Raw genomic sequence first — 25,644 nt, forward strand, 5'->3', positions numbered from 1 at the left:
CATCACAGATCATCACAGACGGTCCAAATGAGAAGTATATGAGCTAAAAGTCATTTTCACCATCGATCAGACCAAACTTTATTGTGAGCTCATTATGTTTTGCTCTGGTGAGACAAGAGACAAAGTATGTGGTCCAGTTGTAGCTTTAATCTTGTTTAAGTGCTAATGCAAATGTGCACAGTGCAAAGTGCAAAGTGGAGGTCCTGGTTAGCATGACAAGATCGACAAGATTGACTATAGATGTTATCATTTTAAATACCTGTCGTCTTTAGCAATTTGACTTCTCAAATAGCAATTTTTCATTCAGTTGTAAGTTATCTTGCGGCCCTAATTTCATCTTCATTGGATTCTAGTACGCTAACGCAATTTCTACAGTGGGCAATGTCTATAAACTGTGATTATATTGTCCTTTTGACTATATCGTTTTAACTTTCTCTTGGACTTCAAAGCCTCCTTTAAGTAGGCGTGTCACCTTATCTTTGCCCCTGTTTTTGATATTAGTCTCAAAAACAAAAAACGTCTGGGGTTTCTTCAAAGAGTGCGGTAAGTTGCCGGTGGTTGGCGTTTCTAGTCATTAATACTGCGAGTGTCTGTGGAAGGGTTCACTGTCCTCTCCACTCACAGCATACAAACACATTTAATTGCCTCTGATCTAAATGTGGGGGCTGGATGGTCAGAGCTGTATTATATGTGGTGATTGTGAGCTGTTTTCTGCCTCTCTGTTCCCAGGCAGCGAGGACCCTTTACATACTCCCCAAACACACAGACCTTCTGCTGAGCCTTGTCATGTGGAGGTCAGCCGCTGGTGTGGAGTTGTTGATTGCTTTTGCCAACAACTATTGTTACATAAACTTTATTTTTAACCCTGAAAGGTTTGAACAACAGCCAAGGTTTTAGAAAATACTTTACAAACATTTCATTCACAATGGTGGAAAATTTGGGGTGTATTGTACCAACACAAAAAAAGTTTGTTGTGCCAAATATTATGCGAATAGAATGAGATACTGCGCAGTGTGACATTCTGTGCTATTTACATTTAGAAAAACAGAAAAATAGATACTAAAGTTATGTTTACAAGATGGTTTTGTGGCTCGAGATACTTAACTAGTATAGATAAGATACAAATAAAATAAATAAAATAAATAAAATAAATAAAATAAATAAAATAAATAAAATAAATAAAATAAATAAATAAAATAAATAAAATAAATAAAATAAATAAAATAAATAAAATAAATAAAATAAATAAAATAAATTATAATGATAAAAAGGACAACGTTGACAATTTTATATGCATTTTTTTATGCTTTATCAGAATCACATGGCAACATAAAAAAGTATTATTCATTCAGTATCAAGTATTAAGCTTATTCCTTCAAATGAATACAACACAAAATAACATTCAGGCCACTCCCATATGGAACACCAAAACAAAACACACTCTGGCTTCACAAAGCGCTTATAAACTCATCACGGTGAATATTTGGGACGCTCAGAAGACGTTCCATGAGCGATACATGCGGGCTGCTGCAAACTGTTGAAAATGAACTAGTTCTGTTATTGAAGTTTTAAGACACAGCCATAATATCCCTTTAAGGAAACATTGAACACATTTCTTTGTCACATGTTGTCTTGAGTCAACCCATCCGCTCCTTGTTGTCGGCTGACTTTGATCAACATTATTGAACTCTGCTTGAACTTTGGAGCTCATATGTAAAATAGTACAATCCCTGCAAGAGAAAAAGAAATCTGTTCTTTCTCTGGAGTTTGAGCAGTAATAATGAGGAGCAGGTTGGCACTGGGACTGTCTCAGCGGTGTCAGCCTGGGCATGTTCGCACTAATCAGGCCAGTGCGAAGGTATTAGCCTGGTCCGCCTGCCTCATTAAACACCTCACCTGCAGACCACCAGCTCCAGGACCCCGGCCCGATCCCCGTGCCCAGTCTTCGTCTGCACCCAGCGCCCGGAATATCACATTCACAGCTCTGCTCGCCGCCAACAATTGCTTCTGGAGTCGACAGACACAATTTACCATGGAACAGGCCTCGGCAGCTCACCTCGTGTTATTCTTTGGGAGAAAGTATTGAACAGTGTTTTTCAAAAGTTCAAAAGGTTAACGTTTTATCGGGACCTCTTGTACGGTGCAGTAGGTCCATTTTAAAAAGGCTGATATCATGCTATTGTTATGTAATGAAAAACACATCATGGAAACATCAATTAAGAGTATTGGGCTGGGCAGTGGGTCAGGTTGTAGCGTGGTCATCATATAACGTGAAGGTTGGTAGATCAATTTCACTGACAAGTCCTAAACATGTGTGGCCATATCGCATTTTGGGCCGCCCTTAGATCTGAGCCCGCGTTCTCATTGGCCATTCATGCCGGTCGCCATTCATAAAAATGCCCCCCCTGATTTTTACGCCCCCTCTGGCCTCTCGCATTGTGCCCGCCCACCGGCGTCACACTTCCGCGTTCCTCCAGCGCCTCACGGCAGCACGGACAGTCACCTGTAACCACAGATGCGGGTCACTCACTACCGCAAGCTTAGGCTCTCCTGTTTTATAGGCTTTGACGTAGCTGTTCGCTCTCGCCTCTCCCTCATCGGAGCTCTAAGTCGCGCTCCAAAGAGAGCTGCCGCTTTGCTGTCGCTTTGCTGTCGCTTTGCTGTCGCTTTGCTGTCGCTTTGCTGCCGCTTTGCCGCTGCCGCTGTGCTCGGAGTAACCCGCTTTGCGCGGACTAACATCCTCCTGGTCGGACTGACGGCGCAGGCCGGCGCTTGATTGTGCCCCTACGCTGCCCGATTGTGCTCTCCCGTGGTCTGTACCAGCTCTGCGCTGGGTGTGTCGCGCATGGGCGCGATATAGACATTTTTCTGCTGCTCTACCTGCATATCCCTTTGCCGTGCCTACACTGGACTCAAATTATGTACCGCTTTTAATACATGTTTCTGTGTTATAGGGGCTGATGGTCTGACACCGTGGTGGATTCCCCTGGTGGTGGTTCCCGCGTTTTGGTTTGTGGTGCACTGTTTTGTTGTTTTGGCGTTTTCTTATTAGGTTACTGCCCCATTTGTTTACCTCCACGGCTAAGCCTCAGCGCCCCCTCCAACGGTCTTATTGAGTTTGTTCATGTGTATGTGTATGTGTGTGTGAGTGGGTGTGCGTGGTGTTGAGTGGTAGCATTTCAGCTTTTAGATTAGATTGTTTAAAAATATTATTGTCTTGTTTAAAATGTGTTTTAGATTGTTAGCATTATCTAGTTAAATAATAAACATGTTGTAATTTATGGAACTGTCTCTGTCTCATCAGTAATCCTTATCTGCGTGCCTTACTAATTTTCCCCAGTTTAAATTGGGGTGGCGTTGTTGGACAACTTACCATTTAAACAATATCAAAACACTCGTACTGCCACATTTTTGGCGTTGTTGGCAGGATTTGCTGTTTTGGAGGCAGAGGCTAGTTCCACCAAAGTTATTTGTGTATTTGATTTTTGTGATTGTTGTGGCAAGCGGCAAAAGTAACTTGTGTGTTTTTTCAAAGAGGCAAAGCGGCAGTCTCTCTTTTGAGCAACAGACTTGCAGCCATGGAGGAAGAGCTGCAGGAATTAAGGAACCAAATTACTCAACTCAAAGCAGATAATGTACAGCTGCGCCAGGGACGCGCTGCAGCTGGTTCTGGTGCTGGTGGCTCTGCAGTGCCTGTGCCCCCCGCCACCCCTGCCATAGACCGGTTGGTATTTATTCCGAGGGACCGAAAATGTCCCATGTTTAGGGGCAGTACAGGGATTAGTGTGGGTGAGTGGGCCGAGGAAGCACAGGCCTGTATGAGGGCTCGGCACCTGTCACTGGCGGACCAGGCATACTTCCTTCTTGATCACCTGGAGGGGGAGGCGAAGGAAGAACTAAAATATCGATCTGCCGCAGAGCGCCAGGACCCGACTAGGATAGTCTCTATTCTTAAGGAATTATACGGGTGCACAGAGTCCTATGTTGCTCTGCAGGAGGCCCTCTTCTCCAGGAGACAGCAGGAAGGTGAGACATTGCAGGAGTTCTCCCTGGCCCTGCTGAGCTTGATGGAAAGGGTTAAAATGCAAGCCCCGGGAGACATGCCAAATGCTGAGGATTTAATGCGCGACCAGTTTATTGAGCACGTGAGTGATGGTTCCTTGCGTCGTGAGTTAAAACAGTATGTGCGCCGGTGCCCTAGGGCGACTCTGCTTGAGGTCAGGGGAGAGGCAATCAGGTGGGAGCTTGAAGGTCTGCCGGCCGGCATGAGAGGTCGAAGCAATTCAGTGCCCTCGGCCTTTGGTATACAATATGCCATGCGTGGAAACCCGGGGCCTGAGGCCACCCCTACACGGACTGAGGTTAGCGAAATGAAGGAGATGTTGAAAAAGCAACAGGAACAACTTGAGCTGTTGACGCAAAGCATTGCATTATTGCAGAACACGCAAACTGCACACCAGCGTAGTCGCTCCCCTCGTTATGGCCCGATTGTGTGTAATCGTTGCCAGCAACCTGGCCATATTGCCAGAGACTGTGATGGCCCTCGTGTTCCCAGTCGCCACGAACCCTCTTTGCCGACCCGCCGTCGCTTTAATCAAACGTCGGAAAACTAGCGCCCACCGTGTCGCGGAGCCAACGCACGGGTGGGGCATCCACTAGCTCAACCACTAACGGAGGGGGGAACGCTCCAAAGTTGATAGCATCCTGTCCACATCTTGATGTAGACATGGATGGCGTAATTGTGCCATGTCTTGTGGACACTGGGTCGATGGTGTCTACCATTACAGAAAGCTTTTTCCGCAGGCATTTTGAGCCATGGGGGGAAGAACGCTTGCAGGCTTGCCATTGGCTACAGCTTAAAGCTGCCAATGGTCTGTCCATCCCTTACATTGGATATTTAGAATTACCTATTGAGCTCTGTGGTAAAGTGATGCCCCACTGTGGAGTGTTAGTAGTGGGGGACCCGTCTGGTCAATGCTCTCCCCAAGTCCCTGGAGTTTTGGGAATGAATGTGCTCCGCAGGTGTTATAAGGAACTGTTTGGACAGTATGGGCCTGCACTTTTTGATACAGCCCCTGTGGTCACATGCCCAACTCCATTGGTGGAAGCGTTTCAGAGGTGCCACGCTGCAGACCTGCGGCCCACCCCCAAACAACCAGGTAGGGTCAAGTTGCAGGGAAAACGAGCTGTTCGCATCCCGGGGGGTGTTACGAAAATCGTCCCTGCTACCTGTTCGACACATTATTCGGGTGCCACGGTCTTGTTTGAGCCTTTGGAGCAGGGATTGCCTGCAGGCCTGCTGGCATCCCCTGCTCTGGTCCAGGTAGTCCGTGGCACGGCGTACATTCCCATTGTCAATGTCGGTGACAACGATGTGCTGCTTTACCCGCGTACCCTAGTAGGGACTCTGGACAATGTCAATGTGGTGAGTCTTCCTGCAGGAGTGACGGAATTTCCCGCAGTGGCTGCGAGTGTCTCCTCTCAAAGTGTCGCTTCCTCCGCCACGGACCCCATAGCAGCCATTGACCTATCTCCCCTGCCCCCTGAGGAGCAGGTGGAGGTGCGGGCATTACTTTGGAAATATTCCTCTGTGTTTGCTGCGAATGATCAGGATCTGGGTTGTACCAACCTGATCACCCATGACATTCCACTACTGGATGATGTCCCAGTCCGTCAGCGCTACCGCCGTATCCCGCCATCTGAGTACGAGCTGGTCAAAGAGCATATCCATCAGCTCTTGAAAGCGCAGATAATCAGAGAGAGCTCCAGCCCCTATGCATCACCCATTGTCTTGGTCCGGAAGAAGGACGGCAGCCTTCGTCTATGTGTTGACTATCGCCAACTGAACATAAAGACCCGAAAGGATGCCTTTCCACTCCCACGTATCGAAGAGTCGCTCGACGCTTTGACGGGGGCCCGCTGGTTTTCCACTTTGGATCTGGCCAGCGGGTACAATCAGGTCCCTGTCGCAGAGGGCGATCGGCACAAGACGGCGTTCTGTACACCTTTTGGTCTGTTTGAGTGGAATCGCATGCCTTTTGGGCTCTGCAACGCTCCCAGCACCTTCCAACGACTTATGCAACGCATTTTTGGTGACCAGCAGTGCCAGTCTCTCCTCCTCTACCTGGATGATATTGTGGTTTTTTCATCTACGGTAAGGCAACACCTGGAGAGGCTGGAGGTGGTGCTTGGGAGGTTGCAGAAGGAAGGGCTCAAGGCAAAGCAGAGCAAGTGCCGGTTCTTCCAGCGGGAGGTGCACTATTTGGGGCACGTGATTTCTGACCAGGGAGTGGCCACTGATCCCGGCAAAATTGACGTAGTAGCAAACTGGCCTGTCCCATCTACGGTTTCTGACCTGCGCTCCTTCTTGGGGTTTGCAAGCTACTACCGACGTTTTGTCGACGGCTTTGCTAAACTGGCCGCTCCCTTACATCGCAGAGTGGCCGAGCTGACCGGGAGTCGGTTGGGGAAGAGAACCTCTCGGCGTGCTGCAGTCCCTTGGACTGAGGAGTGCCAGCAGAGCTTCGAGACCTTGAAGGCCAAACTCACGTCTGCCCCAGTGCTGGCATATGCAGATTTTTCTCTTCCCTTTATCCTGGAAGTAGACGCCAGCCATGTGGGCTTAGGCGCAGTTCTCTCCCAGGAGCAGGAGGGGAAAGTCAGACCCATCGCATATGCTAGCAGAGGACTCCGACTTACAGAGCGGAATATGTCCAATTATAGCTCCATGAAACTGGAGCTATTGGCTCTTAAATGGGCATTGACGGAGAAGTTCAGAGAGTATCTGTTGGGCCACAAGTGCGTGGTCTATACAGACAATAACCCCCTGAGCTATCTCGCGTCTGCTAAACTGGGTGCTGTGGAGCAGCGTTGGGCAGCCCAGTTGGCGTTGTTTGATTTTGAACTGAAGTATCGATCGGGTAAGTCGAACCGGAATACAGATGCCTTGTCCCGTCAGCCATGGCCCTCACCCAGGGACGAGTCCGGGGTAGCAGCAAGTACCTCTCTACCGCAGCCATTACAGCAAGCCTTGCAGGGGGTACAGGCGGTGGCAACTCAGTCTGTAGTAACAGTCTTCCCCCACCATTCCCCTGCTGCTCTTTATACACTCCAGCAGGCTGACCCAGTCATTCAGGAGATCCTGACTTTCTGGGTAGAACAGCGCCGGCCCACTCGTGAAGAGCGGCGTGTCCTCTCGCAGCCGGCCTCGGTTCTGGTGAGTCAGTGGGACCATCTGGTGGAGCTGGGCGGTTTGTTGTACAGGCAGGTGTTCCGCTCCGACGGTGGTGGGGCAGTTTGCCAACTCGTCCTGCCTAGGGCTTTGGTTCGGGAGGTCCTCAATCAGGTCCATCAAGACCATGGGCATCAAGGCGTGGAGAGGACATTGGCTCTGCTTCGCCCCCGCTGTTATTGGCCAGGTATGTCCCAGGAGGTCACCCAGTGGTGCCAGGCTTGTGAGAGGTGTCAGTTCGCAAAGAACAATGATCATGCGACACATGCCTTCATGGGCCACCTACTCTCTTCAAGACCAAATGAAATTGTGGCTATTGATTTTACGCTGTTGGAGCCAACCGCAGCTGGCCTAGAAAATGTTCTTGTGATGACTGATGTCTTCAGCAAGTACACAATGGCGGTGCCAACCCGCGACCAACGTGCCAGTACGGTTGCACAGGTTCTGGTAACGGAGTGGTTTGGCAAGTTTGGGGTTCCGGCCCGCATCCACTCTGACCAGGGCCGTAATTTTGAGAGCCAACTGATCCAGCAGTTGTGCAGTCTGTATGGGATTGTGAAGTCGCGCACTACTCCTTACCACCCTGCTGGGAATGGGCAGTGTGAGCGCTTCAATCGGACGCTGCACAACTTGCTGCGTGCTCTGCCTGTGTCCCGTAAGAGGGACTGGAGCGCTTGCTTGCCACAGGTGCTCTTTGCCTATAACACTACCCCACATCAGTCGACTGGGGAGTCTCCATTCTTTTTGATGTTTGGGCAGGAACCGCGGCTCCCTATCGACTTCTTGCTGGGACAGGTACAGGACCCACTTGGCGGGACTGTACACGAGTGGGTTAAGGAGCACCAGGCCCGTCTGCAAATGGCTTTCGATGGAGCAAGAGAGAAACTGCGTTTAGCTGCTGCCCGTAGAAAGGCAACCCACGACCGACATGTCCAGGAGTTACCCCTTAATGAGGGCCAGCTCGTGTTGCTCCGGGACTACGGTGTGAGAGGCCGCCAGAAAATTCAAGACCAGTGGTGCCCCACTAAACATGTGGTTGTGCAAGTTCCACATGAGGGTGGAACTGTGTACACAGTTGCCCCAGTTGGACAACCGACTAAAATCAAGAGGGTGCACCGCTCCCTGTTGAAGTGCCTGATCCAGAGTGAGGTTCCAGATCTCGCTCCAGCATCAGTCCCTCCAGTGGAGCCCACGGTGCGAAACCCTGAAGAGGGGTCGTCCCACGAGGGCGATTTGTTCCTGCTTCCGCAGGCTTTACCGCCCGTTACAGAGGTAACACCAGCTCGGCTGGCTGCAGCACTTGAACCACCCTCTGGGGCAATATGGTGCTCTTCCCCAGATGCTGCTGGACCCATTTTGGTTCCACCTGATTCCTTTGCCGACCAGCCCCAGTTTGTGACAGTCACTACCTCCATGACTGGTCCAACTGAGCGGTCCGTGCGTAGGTCCACAAGGCCAACAGCGGGCAAACATCAGAACCTCCATCATCTCCCAAGACCGGTGAGTCGGCAGCCTCAAGGGGAGTCAGAGTCCCCGGCTCCTTCCACAAGTGCCAGCTTTTAGGCTGTTTTAGGCCATCGGCGGGGCGCCGATGCAGATTGGGGGAGTGGATGTGGCCATATCGCATTTTGGGCCGCCCTTAGATCTGAGCCCGCGTTCTCATTGGCCATTCATGCCGGTCGCCATTCATAAAAATGCCCCCCCTGATTTTTACGCCCCCTCTGGCCTCTCGCATTGTGCCCGCCCACCGGCGTCACACTTCCGCGTTCCTCCAGCGCCTCACGGCAGCACGGACAGTCACCTGTAACCACAGATGCGGGTCACTCACTACCGCAAGCTTAGGCTCTCCTGTTTTATAGGCTTTGACGTAGCTGTTCGCTCTCGCCTCTCCCTCATCGGAGCTCTAAGTCGCGCTCCAAAGAGAGCTGCCGCTTTGCTGTCGCTTTGCTGTCGCTTTGCTGTCGCTTTGCTGTCGCTTTGCTGCCGCTTTGCCGCTGCCGCTGTGCTCGGAGTAACCCGCTTTGCGCGGACTAACATCCTCCTGGTCGGACTGACGGCGCAGGCCGGCGCTTGATTGTGCCCCTACGCTGCCCGATTGTGCTCTCCCGTGGTCTGTACCAGCTCTGCGCTGGGTGTGTCGCGCATGGGCGCGATATAGACATTTTTCTGCTGCTCTACCTGCATATCCCTTTGCCGTGCCTACACTGGACTCAAATTATGTACCGCTTTTAATACATGTTTCTGTGTTATAGGGGCTGATGGTCTGACACCGTGGTGGATTCCCCTGGTGGTGGTTCCCGCGTTTTGGTTTGTGGTGCACTGTTTTGTTGTTTTGGCGTTTTCTTATTAGGTTACTGCCCCATTTGTTTACCTCCACGGCTAAGCCTCAGCGCCCCCTCCAACGGTCTTATTGAGTTTGTTCATGTGTATGTGTATGTGTGTGTGAGTGGGTGTGCGTGGTGTTGAGTGGTAGCATTTCAGCTTTTAGATTAGATTGTTTAAAAATATTATTGTCTTGTTTAAAATGTGTTTTAGATTGTTAGCATTATCTAGTTAAATAATAAACATGTTGTAATTTATGGAACTGTCTCTGTCTCATCAGTAATCCTTATCTGCGTGCCTTACTAATTTTCCCCAGTTTAAATTGGGGTGGCGTTGTTGGACAACTTACCATTTAAACAATATCAAAACACTCGTACTGCCACACATGATTATTTTTAAGATTTTGCACCCATTTTCCCCCAGATTAACCATCATTTTGACAACCTTTTTTGTTTTGTTACCTAGCAACCATAATGTAAACACGGTCCAAAATCCATGAAGCCCAAATTACAGAATACCGGTAGTTATTATTGGACAAATAATGATACTTGATGACAAAAATGTGTCACTTGCGTGTAAATTGTATGCACTTTGATGGACTTGTATGCAACTTGATGGAATGTTGCTTATTGCTGACATTAATTCCGCTCATTTTCCATTTTTATTGTAAAATTTTTCTCCACAAACTGCCACTTTGACTGAAACTATAATCAATATTTACCACAGGACCTCAGGGACCGGCCTCCTGCTGGTCAGAGTCAGGACTAAACATGGGGAATCGCATCTGCGTTTCAGTTTTACGCAGCTAAACTCTTCCTGAAGATGTGAGACAAGCTTCTACTCTGACAATGTTCAAATCTAAGCTAAAAAACAGTTTTGTTTACCTGTCCATATGAAATGATACTTTGCACTCTTCTTTTTTATGTCTTAAACTGTTTTGTTATTTACTTTATGTCTCTGTATTTTTTCTGTCGTGTGAATGATGGAATAGAATATAAATAAAGCATAGGTCTTATCATTTGTATCGATATAAAACCATGAAAGTATAACCACATATAAGTGTTTTTGTATTGATCACTGCAGTAAAAGATGGTCGGAGCAGATTCATCTTTTTAGACATTAAATCAAGTTCAGGCAGAAGATATTTGCCGTTCAAACTTTCCCGAGATAAGAAGCCGATGTTGATGTCTAAACAACGACTTGTGAAAACTACATTGTGTGTGTTTATCTTGGGCCCATTAACCACATGTGGAGTGTGAACTTTTGAACCTGGACGGCAAAACTTTGAACCAATAAAACTGAGGAAAGATGCTCAGAATAAGACCCCTCACACATTCTCTCCTCGCCATGTGACGGTGAACCAATGACAAATGTTCACTACGATGGACAATAAAGTTATACAGTTATTAACATTGTGTACAGTGCTTCAGTTTGATTTATTCTGCTGGTCTATTCTAAAGCGCTAATGGTATAAAACGATTAATTAAAAGAAAAATTCATCCCTCTTTAATGAGTCGTACAAAAACATACTGTTACTTATAGAAATACAAACTATCCGCTGTTCCAGCATCACCTCCTTGACCTGCCTTATCTGTAAATGATCCCTCTTGTGCAGTGGCCTACTAAAGGACCTCTAAAGGTGCAGCACAGGCCAATGGTATTTTTAACTCGACTTTGTTGTTTTCCATACTTGGATTCTCACAAAATCAAAACTAAAATGACATGAGTTGGAACAGAATTGCGTGCCCCTCGATTCGAACCCTCTTTGATTAGACTTGGACTTCACACGCTGGAAAAGTCATTCTAAGAGTACTTGAAGGTTCATTCTTTGCTGGAGGCTCTCAGTCTCCTCCAGCGTTACGGTCGCAGTGCAGTGACTTCAAACAAACATGCAGTGTCAGTGAACCCACCACAAGTCCAACACAATCTGTAGAATGCACAAGTTCTCTCTGTATTTTAGAGTCCATTCATCTTATCTACTATGTATTTCTAATGTCCATTTAACTCGACCACTAAACTTGCTTTACTGCCCTGACCACAGCATTATCATTACAGTTTGTAGTATTGTATTATTCAAGGTTTTATCACTCAAAATTCCACAATTTGACTAAAAAGTAACTATTTATGCAAAATGATTATGTATATATTTATTTTTCATTCACACCTAATTGAGTAATTTGTGTATTTTAGAATTAAGTTGCTGGAATATTAAAGAGTAAAATGTGGTGATCTTGACAAAGAATCATCCAGATGTTTTAGTCACTCATTGTCTCCATGTTGCTGGATGGGACTTGAACTCAAGACCTTAAAAAATAACCTCTCAAACTAAACAGAAAGTATTTTTTACTTTTCGGCTTGGTTAAAAAATTGTGGATTAGAATTAGATCGATGGTCTCAAATATCATAGTGAAGTAAAAGTAAAACGTATCCACTATAAAATGCACAGTAAAGTACAGTAAAGTACAGTAAAGCACAGTAAAGCACAGTAAATTAAAGATTACCTAAATGTTTTATTTTAAATACACTTTTATATTTGGACTTTGTTATTTTCCACCTTTTTGTCTGTACATGCTTTTTTATTTTTTTTTATCCCTCTGTGATATTTTCAGGAATGTTCTTAATGCATTTTAATACACTCTAAAGTCTACCAACATTATTTGAGTACTTGAGTACTGCGAAACACGTGGAAGTGAAATGCATTAAGAATCCCATTTATGATTTATAATTGCACAGACAAAACATTATTACACAGTTTCTGGCATTTGCAATGTATAGACAAAAATTGCACAAAAATGTTTCAGATTCAGATTCTGAAAGAAATCCTTTCTGAACGTTTGGTGTATTACAAACGTTCAAACGATGTAACATTGTCAACATAAAGCGTTTATCACTTGTGGGAAGAGCAACCAAAACTTTTACTCAAGTAAGAGTACAATTACTTCAAACTAAACATTACTCAAGTACAAGTAAAAATGTAGTGTCAGAAAACTACTCTGAAAAGTACAATTTCTTCAAAGTGTAAATGTGACTAAGAACATGTATCTTAGTAAATGTAACCGAGTAAATGTAACAGAGTAAATGTACCTGAGGACCAGCCACCTCTGCTCCATGAGTTCCTACAAAATAAGCCTGTGTAGTGAGAGTTCTCTGCCCTCGTCCATAGTATTTGGTTTCACAGTGCGGCGGATCAGAAGTCAAGTGGGCCGCTTCATGAGTCACAGTGTGCAAGAGCGTTACTCGCCGAGGGGAGAGTCAAAGGATCAAGATGAAGGCCGACTCTGGAGGAGCAGGACTACAGCTACAGCTACAGCTACAGCTACACCTACACCTATAGCTACACCTACACCTACACCTACACCTACAGCACCGAGCCCATCCAGGTAGTGAGAGCACTTCTAGACAGCCACTCATCCCTTGGGAATTCGTATCTACGGGGGGCATCTCTCACTTGATAATCCTGCTCACCTATACCACCACCACCACCGCGCGTACTGCTGCACCCTGCCCAGCACCCGAGGGAGCACTGCCTCACCTGTCACTGAGCCTATAGCTCCAGGCAGCTTGTGGGGCAGAGTGCTGACGGCTGGGATGTGGAGGGTGGTGGGGTTGTGTGTGTGCGTGTGTGCGTGTGTGTGTGTCGGGGGGTGGTTGGTTGTCACTGTGCCCGAATAAGAAGTCACCTTTCCGGGATATGAATGTTAATAAGATGGGGGTAGAAGCGCCGCTCGCTCCGTTACTGTATGTGTGCAAGACAGGTGCCGACAGCCCGCTCTGCTCACTGGCTGCCGCATTATTTTGGGGTCCTTTATAGCCACTGGTGCTTAAAGCGGCTTTTATCTCTGACGGGTTACTGATAAAACAATGGCACTTGGACAACGCGACCAGGTGCATTTGTGCCCCCCCCCACGCAGTGTTTTTGTGTATTCTCGAGCAGAGTTTGTTGCATTAGTATGTGGTCGAGCGCTGCACTGATGCTGCTCTCGCTCATAAATGAGGCTTTGTGAGAGAAATGAACACAACAGGAATATCACAGGAGGAACACGGAGTTTACGGCGTAACAGGAGATGGGTCTGACATGAAGGGCATCTGAGGTAACAACTCCTGCTTCGGGAGGAAAAGCAAATGAACTGTGGGGTTTTACCTTCAACCACTTGAACTGTTTTTCTGTGGAGTAAAATAATCCATAAATTCACCCACAACAACATTTTATTTTGTTTTTTTACCCAATGCACCTTTGGCTTTCATACCTCTGAACTTACACATGAACAGTTACTTTTTTAAATGGTGATTTCATTTATACAGTTTGTGCCACAAACTCAGAAACCTTTTATTCAGAGGTCAGATGTGATATATATTTGGATTTATGATGTGTATTGTTGTTTGTATTGCATTGCATTGTTTGTGTCTTTTATGCAAAAAACGCTAATTGAGAATTAGCCTTGGCTAAAATGTTGTCGTATTGAGCTCATGAAACATACTTTCGGGCCACAGGGGCAGCAGTATAAGCAGGGGCTCCCAGACTTCCCTCAACCCAGACACTTCCTTCAACCTCTCCAGGGGGCGTGCCCAGGTCAGGCGAGAGTCCCTCCAGCGAGTCCTGGGTCTTCCCCGAGGCCTCTTCCCGGTGGAACCTGCCCCAAACACCTCTACTCTGAGCTCCTCCCATGTGACTGAGCTCCTCACCCTCACTTTTAGGGAGCGCCCAGACCTGGCGGAGGAAACTCATTTCGACCTCTTGTATCCGACCTCTTGTCCTTTTGGTCATTACCCAAAGCTCATGACCACAGGAGGAACGTAGACTGAGCGGTAAATCGAGAGCGTTGCCTGTCGACTCAGCTCCTTCTTCACCACAACAGAACTTGGACTAGTTTATCTTCTTGAAATCATTACTAAAAGCCATTTTGACTTTGTTTTTGCAAAAACCAAATAAAAAACTCGGGATCATACAATATGAGAAAAGAAAAATCTTATTTTAATCTAATTTTTACCAGAATTGTCAGTTGTTGCTAACCCGCAAATATAATCTGTAATTAAGTAACCTTTTAGCTCTTAGGTGTGCTGCAGCAACTCATGAATGTTTTTTTTGGGTTATTTTATATCTAGCCATGAAAGTCGAAAGTCTGCAGTTCAAATCCCGCTCTCTCCTGGTGGAGCGGTCAGATCCGCTGACCCACAGGATCGCAGCTGATTCGGCCACAGTGTCTGTACATCTGAGTGCCTCCGCGGTAGAAAATCACTGTATAAATGTGACCATTTATCATACATTTTACAGCTCATATTGACAATACAGGTTTTGCTACACATTAAGTGGTGCATTTTATTGCGACCATGAAAACGACAAGCACACAATCTCAAAAGGCTTAGCTTAGCAATAGTATGATTATTAGGGGTTAATGACACATTAAAACACCTTCTGTGGTTCAATATGCAGCAGAGGACCACAAGCGACCCCTATGTTCCTCTGGGATGCACTGTTTGTGGATATGTGTTATACACACCTTGAGGAAATGATTTATCACAAGAAGTTAATGTTAATTTTTTCACTGTATTACTTTTATTCTTTAAATAAATGCATGAAAATTTGTTCTGAGCAGTTATCAGAAAGATATGTCAATCAAGGGCATCAAAAGATGTCAATCAGGCTCTCAACGTGTTTTATGTAGCAATGTGACATGTGTGACAGATAATACTTTCACTTTTTTAAAAGGTCCAACAATATGCATTATTTAGGCCTAAGCTGTGGTATTCATAATTTAGAATTAATGTGTCATAAATTATTAGTTGGCAAGAAATAGCACGACACAATAACATGGTAAAAATAAACAGTGAAATATTAATACTTATCTTGGCTGCTTAAACAGAAGCTAAACCACATATTACGCTAAATCAAAGGTTTTTTAATAGTATTTTCCCTTCTTATTCACCCACTCACAGTTGTATTTAGACTGATTCATGCATGTTTGAGCATATTACATCCTGTATTCTAGGCACCCTAAACCGCCACATACATCCCCACAGTTCTTTACTTACCTGCTCTCATATTATTATGTTTTTCCTTAAATGGGAATACATAAGATTTAGATTTAGCTGTGTTGTATTGCTTTTTGGCACAAATGGGGCCCAGAGAAACGGTGCAGTGTTGAACATTTTACACAAACGTTGTTCTCTGCTCACTTGGAAGTGCCAAAACAGCAGAAGTGCTGGTCCATAGCAAAAAGAGGCGAAACAAAAGTGGGCGGGGCCGAGTAAGGTGAATTGTAAATGGTGAAATCCACTGGTCTGGAGCCGGCCCACATGTGTTCCTCTGATGAAGTGCTGTTAGACAGATTAATCAGAACCACTAGTCACTTTCTGGCTGTGCCACTGTCAAAATCATTCCAGCCGCTTATTATGGGCTGTCCTGTTCTGACTGACAGACGTAATCAAATCCAATTATTCCACTTCTCCCTTTGCTCCCTATTAGCGCTCATCTCCCATTCTGCTCTCGAACCCCTCCTGCAACCAAACATTTGAATGACAATGGGCGTAGTGTGTCCACCCGCAGCCACACGCTCCTCTCCTCTCTGTCTGAAATCGATGGAAAGGAAAACAAAATGACAGGGTTTCATATCTGCTCTGTGATATCCCTCCGACTACACAGGGAAATGACTATTTCCATGCACAAAAGGCTCCATTACTGCGAGCTGACCTCCCATCATTGTTTCTTAACCTAGACTTAGACAGCAGCACACTGTCGCTCTGCGTACTGTGTGTGTGTGTGTGTGTGCGTGTGTGCGTGCGTGCATGCGCGCGCGTGTGTGTGAGTGCGTGCGTGTGTGTGTGTGTGTGTGTGTTAGCAGGTGTGTATATCCTGTGTAGCTGGTACACCTCTGAAGGAGCAGCCTTACAAAGCCAAAGAAACTGTCATTCAGACTTGTTTCTTTTTTTTTTACTGCCATTTGTCCTTTTATTTTTAGAATTAACCAAAAAAATATTTCAGAAGTTTCCCCTCATTTTTGTGTCAATGGGACTATTTTCTTCGTGACTTTAATTACTCTCAATGATCGAGTTCCACACATTATTGCTGCGGAAAAGGCTCAGTTTCACATCAAAATTCAACTTAGACTATACCCATAGTTTGCAAATGAGAGGACGGTAGTACGAGAACTTTATGAATGATGTTCGGCGCAGAAGCAGCAGTAATCACACAAATATAATCGTGTTGAGTGGCGATGCAATGGGAGCGTGTTCATTCATTTGCCCCTAACCGCACGAGGAGCGGGCGACTCAGAGAAGCTGCGTCGGCGCTAAGTGGAACAGAGCAGAGAGCAGCTGGGCCAAATTCACCTGCCACTTCCAATGTGCGTCAGAAACACAGCTCGCACCACGAGAACGGAGGAGAAACGGGGGACGAGCTGTGGAGATGCAAATCAACCCATGCGAGTCCTCACCGACGATGGGAGTGACCGCAGACATATCCAAACCTGCAGCGTGGTCATGTCATTTGTGCTCATGTTAGTCAAAGTAACACGCCAGTCAAACAGCAATATTCTGAATACAATATGCAGTAACAGACAATTTTATATTTTCAATGATTATACTAACCTACGGAGCCCCGCAAGTGACATCAGCGAAATATTGTATTTTCACTAGAAAAAAATTAAAATAAAAAAAAATCCATTTTTTTTTTTTAAATTATCACTTTCCCACGTGATTATTATCTCATGGGAACGTGATAATTATCTCGTGGGAACGTGATTATTATCTCATGGGAACGTGATAATTATCTCGTGGGAACGTGATTATTATCTCGTGGGAACGTGATAATTATCTCATGGGAACGTGATAATTATCTCGTGGGAACGTGATTATTATCTCATGGGAACGTGATAATTATCTCGTGGGAACGTGATTATTATCTCATGGGAACGTGATAATTATCTCATGGGAACGTGATTATTATCTCATGGGAACGTGATAATGATCTCGTGGGAACGTGATTATTATCTCATGGGAACGTGATAATTATCTCATGGGAACGTGATTATTATCTCGTGGGAACGTGATATTTAAAAAAAAAATTAAAATTAAAAATAAATGGAAAAAATAAATAAATAAAATGTCCCAATTTTTTTTTTCTTCATTAGAACGTTCCCACAAGATAATTATCTCGTGGGAACGTGATAATAAAATAAAAAATAAAAAATATTTTAAAAAAGTGGATTATTTTTTTTTTTTTTTTGTGAAAATATAATATTTCGCAAATGTCACTTGCGGGGCTCCGTACCATACCACTCTATGAACAGTTTTCCCATATTTGAAGATGCACTAACAATGTGAGCGTGTGCAGGGTGCTGAACTCCTCTGTTATTGTGTGGTGGATCCGTTAAGGCCGCAGAGTGTGAGCCTGGGATTGTGCTTGTTTGCCTAACTCATCCCACAGATGCTCTTCCGTCCTGACCTCTGCAGACCACAGCGTGCCCAGGGTTGCAAAAGCAAGTATACATATCTCCTGTTACTATATGTGCTCCCTGTTTCTTGACTGTAATTCTGCCAGATCAACATTTGTCAGATTCTCAGATGTTTGCATAACAGTGTACTACATTTTTCTCAGTAGCACTTGCACACATTTTTTTTATTTTTTCTTGCCCTCTCGATCCTCAATCCGTCTCTGTAATCCTCTTCCTTTTCCTGCAGTGATTCATTTCTTCACAGGGAGGCAGTGCTGTGTCACTCTGCTTCCGACGCTGTATTGTACAAAATGGAAAGAGCCCTATTTTAAACTCGACTTGTCACTTCATCGCGGGATATTTATACAGTCCCGCGATGACACTTGATGTTTTGAACCGACTGTGTGTAGCACTGGCAGTTGTGAGGTGGATTTCACCAACTTTTGTTACTGTCTTTTAAAAAATGTGAATATGTTCTCCCGGACTTTGACCCACCTTTCAGCGGGACAGCTGTGAAGGGCGGTGGGTGGCAGCGATTCAGGGCGTGGCACCTCTTGTCTCCACATGTTGACCTTGAACAGCAGGAGTATGAGCTTTTTATTATACGTATTTTTTTGTAATTTGGTTACTAACTGTGGAATCAGGGGCTTTGCCTGCGCTAAAGTCAAAAATCAGACAATTTGGATAAAAACTCCTTGATTTCAGCTGCCGTGTCTGCCATATTGAACCGTTGTGAACAAAATGTCAATCTGGACACTGGTCAAGGACTATTTGTGAATGTTTTTCTTCAGTGGATCATTCCTGGATAAATGAGGGATCACATCGACTTGATTAATGTAATTACACGGACTCGATGAGTTGTTTCATTATTCATTTTTTTAAGGCTACATAAAACATGTGTGAGTGGAGACATCAAGAGCTCTCAGCCCCGGGGCCCATTGATGCCATTAGCCCGGAATGATCACATCAATTGTTGACTGATGCTGATAAATTGCAATTAATGTACACTAAAATGGACAAAACGGAATACAAGAATTGTTCTAGAGGCACGGAATTAAATCGACATCCAGAACTTTACTTAAAAGAATAAGAATAACTGTTGATAGAAATTAAAATGAACTTACAAAACATGCAAATCGGATTCCGGTTGTGGATGATCTAGTTTCATCATTTATCCTGAAGATTTGCAGGTGTATTATGGTATTATGGATTGTCAATGATAAACCGTGACAGTGTGTTGTGAACGTTTGTGTCATATTGTTTGTGACCTGCTGCCCGTCTAGACCACTCCATTATAACACAGAAATATTACCCACAAGGAGGATGATCATTTGGGAAGGGAATAGGAGCGTGGATGGTGTCGCTTCCTCGGGTCAGTTACAAGCCCAGATAAATAACTGGGATGTTCAAAAGAGGCAGAAGTGGTTTGAAGTGTGTGTTTACATGCAGCCGTTCAGTACTGAATACACGTGTATATGAATACTTACACACGGGTACTGCCCGGTGATGGAGTGGTTAAGGCACAGCACATATGCCAGGCTCCAAGTGTCGCAGTGTTGTGAGTTTGAATCACGACTCCGACCGTTTACTGCATGTCTTCCTTCTCTCTCATCCCCATTTCAGACTGTCCTTTCCTGTCTATTAAAGCGGGAAAGAAAAGAAAAAAAGAAGAGTTACACATGGACAAACAAGTCGACAGCAGATGGAGGAGATGGACAGACTGACACTGGAGCATGAGGCCAGGAGCCACTTATCTGCACTGTCAGAGAGAAAGACAGGAATACTAAGAAGAAAGGTTAGAACAAACAAACAACTACACATAAAACATGCACAACCATTTTGTGCAATGCAGGTGAAAGGTGCTCGAACGTCTCAGGTGAATGTCCACCTGCTATTGCTTTGTCTGAAATGTAGCATTACACTTATATCTCCATGGAAACAAGCAGGTTACAGGTGCAGGTCAGATCTGGTCAGGACAGCATGTTTATTCAGTTTTTCTTTTTTTTTAAACCAAAAATACGCTTTTGTTGAATATATTTAATGTCATACTGTGGAACATTATGGGCTGACCCTCCACTAGCACACCTTCATTCAATTATGAATTTGAACTAAAATACAAATTTGGGTAGCAATTTATAACTACAATTGAGGATTGTTTTTTTTCATGTTTTTGTAAATAATTAAATGTGTTCTGCATGTGGTCTGCATCTAATGCAGTAGTTTATGTCCCGTCTGTTCTGAAGTAAGAGCTGAAAGCTGCACTTAGGTGGTTCACCCCTGCTTCATCTTGCTATCTGAAAAAGTTGTGTACACACCCGGAAATGAATGTATGTGAATATTAACAAGTGCTTAAGCATTTGTGAGAGCGAGCAGCTAGTTACACAGAAGTGAAAACCACTTCTGGTTTTCCAGGTACTCCAACTTTAATAAAGTATGAACTAAAACATGAACAAATATTTATTAAGAATGATTCAGGCTTAGTAACTACTCACTTAAAATCCTGAGCCTAAAGTTGATGTATTCTTAATAATCTATTTGTTCATTATAAATTAAGTCTTTATTAGGCTATTATGGTGCAGTTGTTTTAAAGTGGTACCTAATTTTGTAAAATAATGTTTTATTTTTTCTTTGCTTATCTTGTCAATCCCTGATCAGACATTGACAAGACGTTGCCATGAATCATCTTATGTCAACATTATGATAATGCAGTTATTACCTTCCTTTGACCTCTTTGAAACTCATGCCACATTATATTATCTTTATATTGATGGTCTTCCACTGATGTTGTTTTAATTCCTTCCATAGTAAAAAACAAAAACTGTCAAGGTTTCTTTTAAAAAAGAAAGAAAGAAGATACAGACAGAAATTATTCATCTGACCAATACAGTTCTTTTCTGGTGGAGAGTCTGTCACTTTGTGTTGTCCTTTTCTCAATGCAGATGTTGGAGAGGTTAATGTTCCACAACATGACATTTAATTCATCTCATGCATTTATTCAATTAAGTTATTTTGGACAAAAACATGCATTCTTACTGTGAATGGACTCACTGCTCCACAGATCTGTGGGCATCACCTATTTGTCTCCATACCGCAAGTTTAATGCCATACTGTGGAACACAAAAATGAGACAGACCCTCCAGTAGAAAAGTGATATTGTGCAACTTTAAGAGCGCATCAAACACAGTCTGTTACTAAACTGAGACTAATCCAGACACTGAAGAAGGAAAGCTGCTGGTCTAGACTAAACCAAGACTAGAAGGACCAAACAAAGTCTTCATCAGAACTAAACTGAACTCAAGCCAGGACCAAACAAACACAGTGTGAACGCGCCCAAACTGCGCCAGGTGATCCAGGTCAGGCGCGCGTAATTGTGTCCAGTGTGCGTAAAGAGCGCGCGCTGTGCGCCATGACGCGCACACTGAGAAGAGAAGAGGAGAAGACAGGAGAGGAGAGGAGAGGAGAAGAGAAGAGAGGAGAAGAGAAGAGAGGAGAAGAGGAGAGGAGAAGAGAAGAGAAGAGAAGAGAGGAGAAGAGAGGAGAAGAGGAGAGGAGAGAAGAGAAGAGGAGAGAGGAGAGAGGAGAGGAGAGAAGAGAGGAGAAGAGAGGAGAAGAGAGGAGAAGAGAAGAGAGGAGAAGAGAGGAGAAGAGAGGAGAAGAGAAGAGAGGAGAAGAGGAGAGAAGAGGAGAGAGGAGAGGAGAAGAGAAGAGAAGAGAGGAGAAGAGAGGAGAAGAGGAGAGAAGAGAAGAGGAGAGAAGAGGAGAGAAGAGAAGAGGAGAGAGGAGAGGAGAAGAGAAGAGAGGAGAAGAGGAGAGAAGAGAAGAGGAGAGGAGAAGAGAGGAGAAGAGAGGAGAAGAGAGGAGAAGAGAAGAGAGGAGAAGAGAAGAGAGGAGAAGAGAGGAGAAGAGGAGAGAAGAGAAGAGAGGAGAAGAGAGGAGAAGAGAAGAAGAGGAGAAGAGAGGAGAGGAGAAGAGAGGAGAAGAGAAGAGAGGAGAAGAGAGGAGAGAAGAAGAGGAGAGGAGAAGAGAAGAGAGGAGAAGAGAGGAGAAGAGGAGAGAAGAGGAGAGAAGAGGAGAGGAGAAGAGAGGAGAAGAGGAGAGGAGAAGAGGAGAGGAGAGGAGAAGAGAGGAGAAGAGAAGAAGAGAAGAAGAGGAGAAGAGAAGAGAGGAGAAGAGAAGAAGAGGAGAAGAGAAGAGAGGAGAAGAGAAGAAGAGGAGAAGAGAGGAGAGGAGAAGAGAGGAGAAGAGAAGAGAGGAGAAGAGAGGAGAGAAGAAGAGGAGAGGAGAAGAGAAGAGAGGAGAAGAGGAGAGAAGAGGAGAGGAGAGAAGAGGAGAGGAGAGGAGAAGAGAGGAGAAGAGAAGAAGAGGAGAAGAGAGGAGAAGAGAAGAAGAGGAGAAGAGAAGAGAGGAGAAGAAGAGGAGAAGAAGAGGAGAGGAGAAGAGAAGAGAGGAGAAGAGAAGAGAGGAGAAGAGAAGAGAGGAGAAGAGGAGAGGAAAGGAGAAGAGAAGAGAGGAGAAGAGAGGAGAGGAGAAGAGAAGAAGAGAAGAGAGGAGAAGAGAAGAAGAGGAGAAGAGAGGAGAGAGAAGAAGAGAGGAGAGGAGAAGAGAGGAGAAGAGAAGAGAGGAGAAGAGAGGATAAGAGGAGAGAAGAGGAGAGAAGAGAGGAGAAGAGAGGAGAAGAGAGGAGAAGAGAAGAGAGAAGAGAAGAAGAGGAGAAGAGAGGAGAAGAGAAGAAGAGGAGAAGAGAGGAGAGGAGAAGAGAGGAGAAGAGAAGAGAGGAGAAGAGAGGAGAGAAGAAGAGGAGAGGAGAGGAGAGAAGAGGAGAAGAGAAGAAGAGGAGAAGAGAAGAGAGGAGAAGAGAAGAGAGGAGAAGAAGAGGAGAAGAGAGGAGAGAGAAGGGGAGAAGAGAGGAGAAGAGAAGAAGAGGAGAAGAGAGGAGAGAGAAGAAGAGAGGAGAGGAGAAGAGAGGAGAAGAGAAGAGAGGAGAAGAGAGGAGAAGAGGAGAGAAGAGGAGAGAAGAGAGGAGAAGAGAAGAGAGGAGAAGAGAAGAAGAGGAGAAGAGAGGAGAGAGAAGAAGAGAGGAGAGGAGAAGAGAGGAGAAGAGAAGAGAGGAGAAGAGAGGAGAGAAGAAGAGGAGAGGAGAAGAGAGGAGAAGAGAAGAAGAGGAGAAGAGAAGAGAGGAGAAGAGAGAAGAGGAGAAGAGAGGAGAAGAGGAGAGAGGAGAAGAGAGTAGAAGAGAGAAGAGGAGAAGAGAGAAGAGAGGAGAAGAGGAGAGAGGAGAGAAGAGAGAAGAGGAGAAGAGCGGAGAAGAGAAGAAGAGAAGAGCGGAGAAGAGGGGAAGAGAAGAGAGGAGAAGAGAAGAGCGGAGAAGAGAGGAGAAGAGGAGAAGAGAAGAGAGGAGAAGAGAAGAGCGGAGAGGAGAAGAGGAGAAGAGAGCGTGTGAGCCTGGAGGAGGAGGGACGGAGAGAGAGCGCGTACAGAGAGATCTCTCCTAATCATGTGATTCTAAAACACACGCTGGTGGTCTTCAGAGTGAGTCACGCCGCTGGAGTGACCTCGTGCACAGCTTCTCAGCGCGTGAGGATGTGCCACATGAAGCGGGGACGCACGCCGCCTGTGCCAAAGTTTGTCAGCGCGAGCCGCCGCTCTGTCACGGACTAGAGTACGCGCGCAAGTTTACGCGCCGTTTTGACGCGTCGCTTCACACTTGAGACTCTTGGGATTGCGTGGAACGAGGCGCGTGTCTTTTATGTCCACCAGGGGAGAGAAGTAGTTTGTAGAGCTATTGTTTGGAGTCCGCGTCAGGAACGAGACATGCAGCTTCTCGGCTGGAGCGCAGTTCTCCTGTGTCAGTGGATCTTTCACAAGGTGAGTCCACCACGACACAACTTTCATCTGCTTCTCTTTTTTTTTTTTTTTTTTTTTAATATAACTGTATTTATTTAGTCTCCAGAATGACTACATTTACCCAAGCCTAGGTGGGAGACTGTAGCAAAGGGACTGTGTGTGATCTGTAATCTTATAACAGGGTCTTTCATCTTTCATCACACACTTTCAGTTCAAATGAAACTTTTGGCAGCAGACAAAGTCAAAAATCACACACAAATAATGTCATTGTAAATATATATATAATCTACATTTTGCTATTCTACAATTTGTATTTTACTGTCTCATAACTGCTCAAAGATAAGATTGTATAAAAAACATAACGTTCTTAGCATATATATATTATAATATTTCATGATAGTGCCTCATTTCTCTGACTAACCTCTCTCTTTACCTCTTCTCATTCACAAACAAACAACAACAAATGAATACTAATAAAAAAAAAGTATCTCCTTTTAACCATGCATGTCCTCAAAACGTCATTTTCAGCTTCTCTGTATTTATTTCTCACACAAACCTTTCTCCAGCAGCTCACACACATCTCATTCCTTCATTCCATTTCACTGGTGACTTTTCACTGCGGCCTCTTCTCCGAGCCGGCACTTCCCTCTTTATCTATTCATCTATTTGCGCTTACAGCCACTTCCTCTCATCCCTCCTCTGAAGTTAAACACCCCCGTGGCTGCCATGTGCACTTGTTTTAATCTGGGCACGGGATGTGGCACAGACTGTGGCTCGGCGCAGGGCTCTCCGGCTGCAGCACCTCGCTATTATTACTATTGCGCTCGTCCATATCGGCACACAAATATTATTCACTGCTCTTTTTCCCCCCCTGTTACAACAAGTGTGCTGATTTCTTGTTTTGCCGGCGGTGATAATGGCTGTTTTCCATCACTCCTTATAGCGGGCTGGCTGCAGCACAATGGAGCCCCACACAATGGCAGGGTCTGTCCCGGCGCGGCGGGCATGTGTGTGTGTGTGTGTGTGTGTGTGTGGGGGGGGGGACTCCGTGCAGAATGAAAGGGAATAAAAACATGACCTTTTGCTGTAATCCACCTCGACTTGCTTCACCACCAACTTAAGTCTCACCGCAGCATTTCTGTGTCGTCTTTTTTTCGGTCATGTGAAGACGACTGTCACTTTTGCAGTAAAGTTAGTCAATCTGTCTGAATGTCACGGACTTGTCTCATTGTTGACGTGTTTTAAAAGCGGTTCCCACGTGAATCCGTCTTATGTTATGAATTGTTCAAGCTTGATTATGTATCGCATCATTTTCACCGTTCTTTTTTTTTAATGATTTATCAGTTGAAAGGTGTTCTACATATGGTCAAACCTGAGTAGAATGTGTATTTTGAATATAATGATAGAAGACATCAATCCTGTTTTACTCAACATCCCAAAATGGAATATTATTTGTTTTAAAATACATGACAAAATTTGGTGGTTATGGTTTTCGACATATAAATACATGCATTCACTACTACTGCGAGATGTATGGCAAAATGAAGAAGATAGAGTGAAAATGACCACAAACAGAACAAACTGCACATTACATAAAACCTTAAACAAGAAAACAAGAATTTACCTACATATAACAATAGCCTCTATAAAGTAACATCAAATATCATTATTGAACACTCTTGTCTCTGGCACATAATCAATAATGCATTATTTCTACTTTTTCATCATATGTGTTGTGTTTGGCCCTCTTCTAGTGTCACACACACACAGAACAAACCACAGTGAGAGTTAAGTGCGGCGCCTCCTCTGTTGTTCACA

At 44.9% G+C, this 25,644-nt stretch overlaps 2 protein-coding genes across 2 annotated transcripts in view; both read left to right on the forward strand.

Moving 5' to 3' along the window:
- LOC140365355 (SH3 and cysteine-rich domain-containing protein 3-like) overlaps nucleotides 1-25,644 on the forward strand; it is a 360,861-nt gene that overhangs the window by 76,669 nt on the left and 258,548 nt on the right. The window lies entirely within an intron of this gene.
- LOC140365358 (neurexophilin-2) overlaps nucleotides 23,565-25,644 on the forward strand; it is a 58,502-nt gene continuing 56,422 nt past the window's right edge. The window contains exon 1 of the mRNA XM_072451743.1: nucleotides 23,565-23,847. Coding sequence (XP_072307844.1) covers nucleotides 23,794-23,847 — 54 coding nt within the window. The 5' untranslated portion in view covers nucleotides 23,565-23,793. The remainder of the gene's footprint in view (nucleotides 23,848-25,644) is intronic.

This window comes from Eucyclogobius newberryi, unplaced genomic scaffold, assembly GCF_026437365.1.
Source record: "Eucyclogobius newberryi isolate DKJ021-1_F unplaced genomic scaffold, fEucNew1.0.hap1 SCAF_19, whole genome shotgun sequence".
NCBI classification, from domain to species: domain Eukaryota; kingdom Metazoa; phylum Chordata; class Actinopteri; order Gobiiformes; family Gobiidae; genus Eucyclogobius; species Eucyclogobius newberryi.